Genomic DNA, 13373 nt, shown 5'->3' on the forward strand with positions numbered 1-13373 from the left:
TGCTGGCCGACTTCGAGGGCGGCTTCCTCAGGAAGTTCCGCGCGCGCTTCCCCGACCAGCCTTTCATCGCGCTGGAGGACCGGCGCGGCTTCTGGGTGTCGGAGCAGTACGGCCGTCTGCAGCCCGGGCTGAGCGTGAGCATCCCCACCCCGGGCGCGCGTGGCCCTGGGGCTCGACTCCCGTAGCACCGAGTCCTGGGGGGCCACGCTGTTGGCTGTCATCGAGGGCTTCTCAAAATTCAGGAGTACATAAAGCGTAGTATATCCAACTCTCCATCTTCAACTGACTTTAATTTTGGATGTACTTGACCTCAAGTCACATTCCTGTGTCCTCCTCCTCGTAGATTTGATGAGCATCTTTAGCATCCATTCTTTTCGCCTTTTTACAGCAAAGCGTGGCTCCCAGTAGAATTAGGCCCAGAGATATTGTGAGCCTTTCTGGACATCACAGCACACAGGGAGTCAGTGCACGGTGGGTTTGGATCTACTCCTTGGCTTATCCACTGGCCCTGCCGGCCCCTCTGAGCACCTGGGCTCTGACAGGCCCCCTCCCGCAGTGCTCTACTCTCTTGAGTCCATGGTGTATGGAGAGGAGATAGCAGGCTCGCTCCCAGACAGATGGTTTGGCTTGTACATTTAAACTGCTTGGTGAAAGGAGCCAGATTTTGCCCTGGACCAACCTAGAGGCCCAGTGTTTTCTGCTGTCCCTCACCGGGCCTTCTGAGGTGGCTGCCAGGTGAGCTGATAGGATTTGAGAGCCTGTTCTGTAACCCAGCTAGCCTGCATCCCCTCCTCTCCGAGGCAGGCTTGATATTTTCCCTTGTGAAAGGGGCAGCCAGGATCCAACAGTCCGTCTGCGTGCCAAGGTCATCCGGTCCTGTCCTCTGTCCTCCCCCAAGTGCCAGCTCTGTGACTCACGAACGGCATCTTGACAGAATTCTGGTTTGTGGAGGGGCCAGAGTTCCAAAGGAAATCAAGTGCTCCTTCTCTTCAGGAACACCAAGCGCTTCAGAAGGTGACCTTCCCCCAAGCCTGGGGTGCTGACTCCTCCCAGTCCTGATACCCAGTTAAAAACGCCCTAGTAACTTTGCAGGCTCTGACGTCCTCCTCCACCCTGTGTGTGTTCATTCACAGAGGGCGCTCAGCAGTGCAGTCTCAGTACCTCTTTCCTCCTAGGACCGCATTACCATGCAGAAGGCAAGCCCACCCCCAGCTCTCAGGCCAGTGGCTCTTCCAGTCCCTTGTGCCCATATACAGACTCTGGCTCTGAGGGGATGATTTGCTGGTTTCCAAGGCCTGGGAGCAGAGCTCCAGGGGCACCAAGGAGGGCTATTCCGAGAGTTTGCTCCTGGGAACCTTGCAGGCAACGGGGCTTTAATAGAGGCACATGTGACCTTATCTCTAGCACCGCTCACAGCAGGACCTCCCTGGGTCTCCCCTGGCACAATTGGTCCAGCATCTGCCTGCAAAGCACCCAGTCAGGCACCCAGCTTACACACGGAGGCATCCATGGTTTACAAAACATGGGTCTGTCTGTATTTCCTTTGATCTTCACATGCCTAGGGGTGAGCAGGACAGAGGAAGGCATAGCTCATTGTAACTGACTTAGAATCTTACACTGTTGGACAGTTGAACTGATCCCAGAGAGAGGAAATGCCTTGACCAGGGTTTCAGGGCAGGTTGAGGGTAGGGAGGGAAGCTGGGCATTGGTCAGAAGTGAAGTGGTTAGCCCCAGGTCACACCGCTAGGGCCAGCACTTCTGACTCCTTCTCGAGCCTGCTTTCCACCAGTCACACTCGCACCGCGTCCGTTTGAGTCAGGAGACCCAAGTTCAAGTTCTGAACTTGAAAAAAATTTTCAAGTGGCTTTGAAAACAGCCTGTGAAGCCCAGCTGCCTCATTTGGATCCTGGGGATGGCAGTTCTTGCCCCTTGAGAGATGTGAGACTCAGACATAGTGTATGTTAGCAATAAGCACTGGTTTGCTTAAATCCATTGAGTTAACCTCCAACCTGTGTGACCTCCGTGTGCTCACTGTGGGGGAAGCAGTTGTTCTGGAACGGGGGGCTTCTGACCTGAAGGGGATCTGTTTCTTGCTTCTCAGAGGCTGGGGTTTGTCACTTTCTCCTTGGCCTGGCCCTAGAAGGAAGTGGCATACTGCAGACTTGAATGTGGCCAGCAGCATAAGGTGGGCACTCCTCGCCAGGTGGGTTGGAAGCCACCATTTTGCTGTGTGACATTAAGTCGGTCTTGTCCCCATTCTGAGCTTTGGTTTTCTCACATGTGAAATGAGGGTCTGCATTTGGGACTTTTAAACTTTAAAACAGCAGAATACTTTTTTTTTTTTTTTTAAAACACAGTGTTTATTGGCATCCCAACACATAGCACAGATAAGGAGCTGCTTTGGTGGTGTTGAGCAGCCATGCCCACCTTCTGCCCATGCCCCTATTCCATAGGGCTCGGAAGGGCCTGAGCTCCTCCAGCTACTAAACATGAGTTAGGGCTTCAGCATCGAGGCAGGACCTGGCCCGCCCTTGCAGCCTGAAGGGTGCTCTGGCCCTTAGAATCAGGCAAGGGCGTGGTTCCTGAAGGCCAGCCTTTCTGCCCTCTGATTCCCGCGGGGCCTCCAGCAAAGCCAGCTTCTGAACCCTGTAGCTGGCCCCTGCCGGATCCTTGCAGAAGCTGGGCCCCTCCTGGAGAGGGGCTGGAGTACACGCCCACTCCACCAACCTGCCTTCAGGAAGACTATCCTCAGGTGTGGGGCTCAGGGTGCTGAGGACCTCGGGCGTCACCTGCTTTTTTTCCCCCTCTTCTCAGGAGAAGGCCATCAGCATCTGGGAGTCTGAGAACTTCTTCTTTGACCTCGAACCTCTCCCGGGAGCTGTAGAAGCTGTGAAACAGATGGCCAACCTGGAGAGGTAAGTCTGTCCTGGCCCAGGGTCCACGCCCCTTCCTGTGTGCCCTTTGCCTGTCTTCCTCCTGCTTGCCCTGCACCCTGCATGGGCCGGCTTGGTAAATCCTCCAGGGCCTCTCTGCAGGCTAAGATGCTTCCATCTAGTAACTTGGGAGAATGTGGAATCTAGTTTGACACGCTTTGCTGGGTGTCCTGGGTTCATTTGTTCAGCACGTCCCTGAGAACCAACTGTTAGACTCGTTCCCTGCAACCCTGGAGCTTACAGTCCAGCCGGGGAGCAGGCGGTGAACAGAGCATCACTCAGGAAGACTGTGATAACACAGGGCCACGTGTGTGAAGGGGTGCGATGGGGACCTGGGAGAGATGGGGAGGAGGTGGCAGCAGGAGGAGGGGGAGCCATCTGTCTGACCCTGTGAGCCAAAGACCCCCTGCACCCGGAACCAGTGCCCACCACAACCCAGTAACACAGTGCTCCTCCTCTGAGAGCTTAAAAAAACACTCGTCTTACTGAGATGTAATTCATGCAGCCCACACCCAGGTGGTTTTTAGCAGAGTCACAGAGGTGTTCACCCATCACCATCATCAGCTTCACAGCCTATCTGCTCCCCATCTCCCGCAGAGAAACCCTGGACCATCCACAGTCGCTGCCTGTTCCTGCCTCCCCCCACCGCCCATGGCAACCACAGTAGGCCTCCTGTCGTGGATTTGCCTCTTCTGGACGTTTCATATACATTTCTTATGGTATCTGGCCTTCTGTGGCCGCTTCTTTCACTCAGCATGTTTCCAGGTTTATCTGTGTCCCAGGGTGAATCAGGGTTTCATCTCATTTTACTGCCAAGTGACTGTCAGTCCTGTGGCCCACCGTGTTCTGTCCAACTGCTCATTAACTGGTAGACCTTGGGGTGTTCCTTCTTTTTAAACACGGAGACTAACCCTGCTGTGAACCCTCATCTACAGGTCTCTGTGGTCGCTTGTTTTTGTTTCTCCTAGGTGTGTACCCAGGAGTGGAACTGCCGGGTCATGGGCTGAATCCAGACTGTTTTCAGCTGCACGTTTTACGTTCCCAGTAGTAATATCAAAGGGATCCAGCTCCTCCTCCCAACCCTGGCTGTAGTCTTTTATTATTTTTTTTTAATATTTATTTTATTTGTTATTTATTTGGCTGCACCAGGTCTTAGTTGCAGCATGCGGGGATCTAGTTCCCTGACCAGGGATCGAACCTTAGGCCCCCTGCATTGGGAGGGTGGAGTCTTACCCGCTGGACCACTGGGGAAGTCTCTTTAAAAAAACATATTTATTTTATTTAGCTGTGGTCTTTTTTATTCCAGCCGTCCTAGTGGGTGTGATGTGGTGTCTCATTGTGGTTTTAATATGCATTTCTCTGAAGACAAATGCTATGCAGCTTCTTTTGGTGTGCATATCAGCTGTCTGTCCTTTTGGGATAAATGTTTATTCAGATCCTTTGCTAACTTTTTTTCAATTGGGTTATTTGTCGTTTTTGTTATTGTTAACTCTTAAGAGCTCTTTATTTATTCTGGGTAACAAGTCCCTTGTGAGATATATGACTTGCAAATACAGTTTCTTATTCTATGATTGTTTTACTTTTCTTGCTGGTGTCCTTTAGAACCCAAAGTTTTTATTTTGATGTAGTTAAATTTATCTGTTATATTCTTTTGCTGTTTGTGTTTTTGGTGCCATCTCTAAGGATCCTTTGCCTAACCCAAGGTCACAAAGATTTGCTCCTGTGTTTTCTTCTAAGAGTGGTATAGGTTTAGCTCTTTTGTTCAGTTTGTTTGATTCATTTTGAGTTAATTTTTTTCATGTGGTGTGAGGTCCTACTTCCTTCTTTTTCGTGTGGGAAATCCAGTTGTCCCAGAGCCATTTGTTGAAAAGACCCTTCTTTCCTCCATGGAATGGTCTTGGCTTCCTTGTCAAAAGTCAATTGCCCATAAATGTTAGGATTTCTTTCTAGGCTTGCATAACTTTTATTGGTCACAGTTTTGCTTGAATTTAGTAGTCACAATGACAAATCAAATATTTGGTGTGATTTGGCCTTGGTTGTGCCATGTAACCAGAGAAGGCAATGACCCCACTCCAGTACTCTTGCCTGGAAAATCCCATGGACAGAGGAGCCTGGTAGGCTGCAGTCCTTGGGGTCGCGAAGAGTCAGACGCAACTGAGCGACTCCACTTTCACTTTTCACTTTCATGCATTGGAGAAGGAAATGGCAACCCACTCCAGTGTCCTTGCCTGGAGAATCCCAGGGACGGGGGAGCCTGGCGGGCTGCTGTCTATGGGTCGCACAGAGTCGGACACGACTGAAGCGACTTAGCAGCAGCAGCAGTGCCATGTAACTGGCCTTCCCAGGTGGTGTTGTTGGTAAAGAGCACACCTGCCAGCTCAGGAGGCATAAGAGATGTGGGTTCAACCCCTGGGTTGAGAAGATTCCCTGGAGGAGGGCACAGCATCCCACTCCAGTATTATTCCGTGGAGAATCCCGGGGACAGAGGAACCTGGCAGGCTACAGGCCATAGGGTCTCACAGAATCGGACACTACTGAAGCGACTCAGCACATATGCACATACCATGTAACTGCCTTTGAACTTCATCAGCTTTCAAGGTTCTAATGTGATAAATAGACATCAGGCCCTCTGAGCAGTATATTCTATTCTAGTCTATGATTTGAACTTGGTTTACACTGGAGCAGTGTGATACAACTTCTTCCACCTGTAGCAAAAGCCCAGAGAGGCAGAGAACGTGTAGAAAGCTTTTGCACCAAAGCCTTTTTTTCCCCCCAGCTGTTTTGGGTCTTGGTTGTATCGTGCGGGATCTCTGGTCGCAGTACATGGACTCTCTAGTTGTGGTGTGCAGACTTAGTTGCTCTGCAGCATGTGGGATCTTCATTCCCCAACCAGGGACCAAACATGTGTCCCCTGCATTGCACGGCAGATTCTTAAGCACTGGACCCCCAGGGGAATCCCATATAAAGCTTTTAAAAGCTCTGTTCTTGTCTGGACCACACTCACCAGCTGTAGTCTGGAGAGCTGGGTTGCATGATGGTTAAGGCTCAGTGTGAACCAGAGTGAGCCCACTTCTCCAGAATCAGACCCTTAGCACATTTCTAAACTCTCTGTGACTCGGTCTCTTCACCTGTAAAATGCACAGTGTAAGCGTTAGCTGCCACTGTTAGTACTCGGCAGGATTTAGTAGGTGCGCAGCAAGAAGAGTGTCCTTTGGCCAAAGCAGCATGGGGAACGTCCATTAGAGGTTTCTTTTCGTGGTGGGCTGGGTTCCCAGAACTTGTTAGTTTGCAGATGTGTTTGAGCATTCTTTAGGGGGCGGGAGAGGAGGAATGTGGGTTCTGGAGCTTTTTCTCAGCTGCTCTATTTTGCAGACATTCCAGCTTGCGACATGCGTTGGCCCTTTACTTCCACTCTGGATCTTAGCTGGGTAGACAATTCTGATGATCAGTGTGTCCCCAAAGTTTGCATGGAGAGAGGGGTCGAGTCATAACCAAGTGGAGAGCCTTGTGTCTAATGCTTGTGTTGGAGGTTGCCCGGGAGGGGCTCGTTCAGGTGCAGATGCTTCTCCAAGAAGGCGACATCTGACCCCAGACCTGCAGGGTCGAAGTGAATAGTGAAGTGCAGAGTGGGCAGGGGTACAGGCCCCGGAGGGGAAGGGTTTTGCTGACTTGGTAACAAAGGAGACCAAGGTTTCAGCGAGTGTGGAGCAGGAAGGATATAGTGCATGTGGTTGAAGAGAGAAGGGTGTCATCTCACTTAGGTTTTAAAACCATGGGCTCGGGTGCTGAATTTGGCATTTCTCCAAAGAAGAGCTCCAGATGGCAACTAAGCATGTGAAGTTTGCCTCACCATTATTCATCCTTAGGGAAATGAGTCACAACCACAGCGGGAAGCCCACGGAACGACTATGACAAGAAAAACAAGTGTAGCCAAGGATGGAGGGAGCTTGGAGTCCTTGTTGCTGATGGTGGGATCGAAACAGATGCAGCTGCTGCCTCAGCAGCCATGTCCCCGGGGCGTGGAGCCGGCTGTAACCCAGCAGTCGAACCAAGAGAAACGGAGGTGCAGATCCACCAGGCCCTGAGCATGGGTGTCCCCAGCAGCTCGATGCCTGGGGGAAGCAGCTGCGCCCTCCATCCTGGCAGCGTGTGCCTCACCGCGATGTCACCGGGCAAGAAAGAGGCCTGAAGTGCCAGTGCCCTTGAAAACACGACCCCAAAGGACAAGACCACGTGCTGTGGGGTTCCGTTAAACATGAAATGTCCGGAACAGGCAACTCCACGGAGACACAGCAGGAGAGACCCAGGGCCGCAGTCTGACTGAGGTCTCTTGGAACTGCTTTGCAGAGAGCTGGGACCCAGTGTCCCACGGGTGCGACCCGAGGGGCAGGGAACCCGTTGGCACTGTTGGTGGGTGCTGGGTCTGGGGTTGTGGGAGGCGCTGGTGCAGCACAGACCTCAGGGGTCCCTGAGGGCCCAGAAAGACCAGCCCTTGACCCAGACTCTGGCTTGCAGGTTTCTTGGCTCCACGCTGAGTGGGGCCCTGATGTCCCTGATAACTGGCTCTGTCCTGTAAAGCCTCCCTGGCTGGATGCTGCTCACCTTCCCCAATAGTTCCTGTCACGTCTGGGTGGTGGTTCCAAACCTCTGCGTGGCTGGCTACAACGGGGGCTGCCGTGTGGTTTGCAGGCCCCGGGCTGGTGTCCCGCGTGGTGGCCGGGGCGGTGGCGATGGGGTGGGGGCAGGTGCAGGCCCAGGCAGGGGGGCTGTGGGCACACAGCCTCACCAGCCCGCTCTCTCCCCAGCACTGACGTCTTCATTTGCACGAGCCCCATCAAGATGTACAAGTACTGTCCTTTCGAGAAGGTGAGACACCTGCTGCGGGGCCTCTGCTCACCTTGCCTGCGTCCTGGGGAAGGGTTGGGACCCTCCCATCCAGCCCGCCTGGGGGTCTGGGCTGGGGCCTCCTCCCAAACGTTAAAAAAAAGAAGGAAGGAAATTCTGTCAACTATAGATGTTTCTCTGATTTTTCTTGATTTTTCAAAATCTCTTTGATTAGCCATTACTTTAGCAATAAAAAAGTAAATACATTTGTCACTCAGGAAACAGTTACCAGGCCCCTGCTACAACACTGGGCATCTGGGGCTGAAAAATGCCTCTCTCTGCTCTTGGGAGCTGAGGACAGCGCGGCAGGAAAAGAGACAGGTGTCCCAGGCTCTGTGCTCCAGCAGGGAGGAAGTCCAGAAGCCCAGGCTGGCTCTCTGGGGAAGGGAGGAACTGGGAGGACCAGTTGTGAGTGGTGGGACAGCTGAGCAAAGGCCAAGAGACCTGGGGGAGGCGCAGGGGCAGAAGCAGGAAGGGGAGGGAGAGGCTGAAAGGCAGGGCCTTTACAGAACCATTGGTTTGGGCTTCAAGCAACAGGCACCCCAAGGCCTCTGAAGGGTTTTTAAGCAAAGCCAGGCCTGGAGTGTCCAAGTCCTGGATGGCCCAGATGTCAGCTTGTAGTCACCCAGCTTGGCAAGGAGACAGCCTTGTGAACCCATTTTGTGAACCTAACAGCACCCAGTTATTCTGGGATGTTCGTGTTACTTTGTGACCATGGAGGGGCTTTAAGAGAAGTGGGCCATTTGTGCGGATTCCCCATCTGCTGGGGAAGGTCACTTGGAGCAGGGTGTTGGGGGAGCCCCCAGACACGCCTGTACCCCTGGCTCTGGCACCACACACCCACTCCCGCTGTGGGTCCAGTTCTCATGTGGCCTCCAGACCAAAGCTCAGGTAGGGCTGGAAGGCAGGCTGGTCAGGGCTTCTGGAAGGGACGACGCACCTAAGGGTTGCATCCCTTTTCCTTGAGCTGGAGCCTTGCAGGGTGCATGGGGAACCTGAGCTGGGTTGGGGTGTTTGGTCAGAGCCGCGGTACTGCCGCTTCGTAGCTGTGGACTGGGACGGCTCTGTGGTCCCCTGCACGTGGGTAGTCTCCCTGGCGGTGCCCTGGCCTCATAGCGCGCCCCCTCCCTTGGCCCGCTCTCGTTCCAGTATGCCTGGGTGGAGAAGCACTTTGGCCCTGACTTCCTGGAGCAGATTGTGCTGACCAGAGACAAGACTGTGGTCTCCGCTGACCTCCTCATAGACGACCGGGTGGACATCACAGGCAAGTGGCCTGAAGTAGGGGAGGGGCAGGCATGGGGGCCCCAACCCGAGTGCCCATCCCCCAGCCCCATAGTCACCAGATCTGTGTGAGGCATCCTGTCCAGCCTTGAACCTTGAGCTGAGCCTCCTCCCTTTCAGGGAGACAAGCTTCTTCCCCACACGCACCCCCAGGGAGTCAGGGAGAGTGGTCCAGCCCTGGGGTAATGCACTGGGGCAGCCTTGATCGCGTCACCATACACCTTGAAGCCTTGCCTTCCTGTTAAATGAGGGCCAGACTCTGGCTGCCAAACATTTCTTTTTAGCAACAGAATCCTTTCTTTTTTCCTCAAAAGTAATTTGGACTGAATCTAATATGTAAACCAGGAAAGCAAAACCTAATTTCTGTAGTTGAAGGTGGTTTGGAGCTGTATTTTTCCCTTTTGCTTATGGGTGTCCCCCTCCCCCCAAAATAAACAAACCTTGAGTTTGCTTATTAAGGCGAGGGGGAATGATTGGTTCACCAAACTGAAAAGCTAACGTGGGAGGGCTTCAGTTCAGTTCAGTTCAATCCAGTAGCTCAGTAGTGCCCAACTCTTTGCAACCCCATGGACTGCAGCACGCCAGGCTTCCCTGTCCATCATCAACTCCCAGAGCTTGCTCAAACTCATGTCCATTAAGTCAGTGATGCCATCCAACCACTTCCTCTATTGTCCCCGTTTCCTCCTGCCCTCAATCTTTCCCAGCATCAGGGTCTTTTCCAATGAGTCAGTTCTTCACATCAGGTGACCAACGTATTAGAGTTTCAGCTTCAGCATCAGTCCTTCCAATAAACATTCGGGACGGATCTCTTTTGGGATTGACTGGTTGAATCTCCTTGTAGTCCAAGGGACTCTCAAGAGTCTTCTCCAACACCACAGTTCAAAAGAATCAATTCTTTGGTGCTCAGCTTTCTTTATGGTTCAACTCTCACGTCCATACATGACTCCTGGAAAAACCATAGCTTTGACTAGACTGACCTTTGTTGGTAAAATAATGTCTCTGCTTTTTAATATGCATCTAGGTTTGTCATAGCTTTTCTTCAAGGAGCAAGCATCTTTTAATTTCATGGCCTCAGCCACCATCTGCAGTGATTTTGGAACCCAAGAAAATAGTCTGTCACTGTTTCCATTGTTTCCCCATCCATTTGCCATTAAGTGATGGGACCGGATGCCATGATCTTTGTTTTCTGAATGTTGAATTTTAAGCCAGCTTTTTCACTCTCCTCTTTCACTTTTATCAAAAGACTCTTTAGTTCCTCTTTGATTTCTGCCATAAGGGTGCTGTCATCTGCATATCTGAGGTTATTGATATTTCTCCCAGCAATCTTGATTCCAGCTTGTGCTTCATCCAGCCTGGCATTTCACATGATGTACTCTGCATATAAGTTAAATAAGCAGGATGACAATATACAGCCTTGACATACTCCTTTCTCAATTTGGAACCAGTCCGTTGTTCCATGTCCAGTTCTAACTGTTGCTTCTTGACCTGCATACAGATTTCTCAGGAGGCAGGTAAGACAATCTGGTATTCTCATCTCTTTAAGAATTTACCACAGTTTGTTGTGATCCACACAGTCAAATGCTTTAGATGTTTTTCTGGAATTTTCTTGCTTTTTCTGTGATCAAAGGGATGTTGGCAATTTGGTCTCTGGTTCCTCTGCCTTTTCTAAATCCAGTTTGAACATCTGGAAGTTCACAGTTCATGTACTGTTGAAACCTGGCTTGGAGAATTTTGAGCATTGCTTTGCTAACATGTGAGATGAGTGCAATTGTATGGTAGTTTGAACATTCTTTGGGATTGGAATGAAAACTGACTTTTTCCAGTCCTGTGGGCATTGCTGAGTTTTCCAAATTTGCTGGCATATTGAGTGAAGCACTTTCATAGCATCATCTTTTAGGATTTGAAATGGCTCAGCTGGAATTTCATCACCTCCACTAGCTTTGTTCGTTGTGATGCTTCCTAAGGCCCACTTGACTTCACACTCCAGGATGTCTGGCTCTAGGTGAGTGATCACACCATCGTGGTTATCTGGGTCATTAAGGTCTTTTTTGCATAGTTCTTCTGTGTATTCTTGCCTCCTCTTCTTAGTATCTTCTGCTTCTGTGCTTTATCGAGCCCATCTTTGCATGAAACGTTCTCTTGGTATCTCACATTTTTTTGAAGAGATCTCTAGTCTTTCCCATTCTATTGTTTTCCTCTATTTCTTGGCATTTCTTGGCACTTAGGAAGACTTTCTTATCTCTCTGTGCTATTCTTTGAAACTCTGCATTCAGATGGGTATATCTTTTCTTTTCTCCTTTACCTTTTGCTTCTTTTCTTTTCTCAGCTATTTGTAAGGTCTCCTCAGACAACCATTTTGCCTTTTTACATTTCTTCTTCCTGGGAGGGCTTCAGGTGTGGCTGAATCTAGGATCTCAGACAGCATCCACCAGATTCGGCTTCTTTATCTCCTGGTTCTGCCTGCATGCTCTGGCAGATGCTCCCCTGCTGGTGGTCGTCAGCAGTTTCGGGGTTAAATCGTATTCTCTTGTACACCTCAGTGGGAAAATCTGAAACATTCCTTCCCTGATTAATTTTGGAACTGGCTGGGGAAACATCCTCATCTCTACCCCCATCAGCATCCAGAAAGTGGAATCCACACGAGGAACTTGAAGCTTGAGGGACTTGCGGGGCCCACGGTCAACAGCTGGTGACAAAGCTGGCCTGGGCATGGGGGCAGGATGCCCAGGCACGGGGGCAGGTCAGGCAGACATCTCGAGGGTCAGCCTCCAATGAGCACCTGCAATGGGATCCAGGGCTGCAAGGGGGTCCTCATCCAGTGGGCTGCTGTGACCCCCCTGGGGCTCCTGCCACGGGCCTGAGGTGCTGCTCTCTCCCCCAGGGGCCGAGCCGAATCCCAGCTGGGAGCACGTCCTGTTCACAGCCTGTCACAACCGCCACACGCAGCTGCAGCCCCCCAGCCGCAGGCTGCACTCGTGGGCAGATGACTGGAGGGCGATTCTGGACAGCAAGCGGCCCCACTGAGCTGGGCTGAGCCCTGGCCCTGTACGTGCCTGGCCGGGCTCTCCACGGACCTCAGTGCAGGGCGGGCCCAGGGGCCTGGACAGGACTCCAGGTGCCCAGGCCGACCTCAGGCCTCTGGTCTGGGAGGAGCTGGGGCATTGTTCGGTGGGGCAGTCCTCCCCTCCCTCAGGGAAGCCCCCTCCCTGCCGGCAGCTACCTGGTCTGAGGACGATGCAGGAGCAGATGGTCGAGTGGCCCCTCTGAACCTCAGCCCCTGCCGCCTGCCTGACACCCAGTGGGGTCTCCCCCAGGGACCCGCCTGGATCCAGCAACACAGTGAGAGTTCCAGGTCATGCTGGGTCCGTGCAGGGGACCTCACAGCCCGGCCTCTGACTGGCTGGAGGGCTTGGCCCCCACTCCAACCTGGGGGTTCACAAGCCTTGGGTGTTAGCTGGAGGCGTGAACAATAAATGCTGTTCTTAGTCCCCACCCCAAGGTCCTCTGCGTCTGGTCCTTGGGTGTCCAGCTGGGAGCTAAGAGGTGAGAGGCGCTGGGAAGCACAGCTTGGCAGGTTTGCCTCGCCATGGGCTGCATGGAGTCAGGGATGACAGACCCTGACCTGGTGACGGTGGCCATGCTGGCGGCCATAATGTCCCCGAGTGGGAAGCAGCCCCCTAGGCAGCCACCCCTGCCTGCGCTTTCTCATCCACTCCTGCTGTCTTCCCCACAGCTGCCCTCCAGGAACCCCCTGCTTGCCCCTCGGGCTCTGGGCCTAAGTTGGCCAGGAGGAAGGAGAGGAAAGCGGCAGGTGGGTCCTGACCAGGAGGGTGCTGGGGCTCCATCACGTGATCTCAAAATGCCTCAGCTCCATGGAGAGTGGAGACTGACCCCTTGAAAATGTTGTAGATATTCTGGGCTCAAGATGTAGAGCCCCTGGGAGGAGCAGAAGCTCCAGGTTTGGGCAGAAAGACTCAGGGTGTTTCTCCACTTTCTGGGTCAGTTTCCCCAGTTGGGACCCACCCCAGTGTCTCCGTATCCTGTGGCCTCATAACGCTTCCCGTGGCTTGCAACACTTTACGTGGGGTTGGGGGAGTGTAAGAGGCATACCAGAGGTCAACAGAGGATGAGATGGTTGGATGGCATCACTGACTCAATGGACATGAGTTTGGGCAAACTCTGGGAGGTAGAGAGGGACAGGGAAGCCTGGTGTGCTACAGTCCATGAGGTCATGAGGAGTCGGACATGACTGAGTGACCGAACAACGACAGATAG

The 13373-nt window shown here is 52.5% G+C and overlaps 1 protein-coding gene across 1 annotated transcript in view; it reads left to right on the forward strand.

Annotated features, from left to right (window-relative positions):
• NT5M (5',3'-nucleotidase, mitochondrial) overlaps nucleotides 1-12592 on the forward strand; it is a 14276-nt gene extending 1684 nt beyond the window's left edge. The window contains exons 3-7 of the mRNA XM_010843165.1: nucleotides 1-134; nucleotides 2815-2915; nucleotides 7739-7799; nucleotides 8967-9081; nucleotides 11980-12592. Of these exons, the coding sequence (XP_010841467.1) occupies nucleotides 1-134; nucleotides 2815-2915; nucleotides 7739-7799; nucleotides 8967-9081; nucleotides 11980-12122 (554 nt within the window). The 3' untranslated portion in view covers nucleotides 12123-12592. The remainder of the gene's footprint in view (nucleotides 135-2814; nucleotides 2916-7738; nucleotides 7800-8966; nucleotides 9082-11979) is intronic.
• The last annotated feature ends 781 nt before the right edge of the window (nucleotides 12593-13373 follow it).

Source organism: Bison bison, unplaced genomic scaffold (genome assembly GCF_000754665.1).
Source record: "Bison bison bison isolate TAMUID 2011002044 unplaced genomic scaffold, Bison_UMD1.0 scf7180017864180, whole genome shotgun sequence".
Lineage (NCBI taxonomy): Eukaryota > Metazoa > Chordata > Mammalia > Artiodactyla > Bovidae > Bison > Bison bison.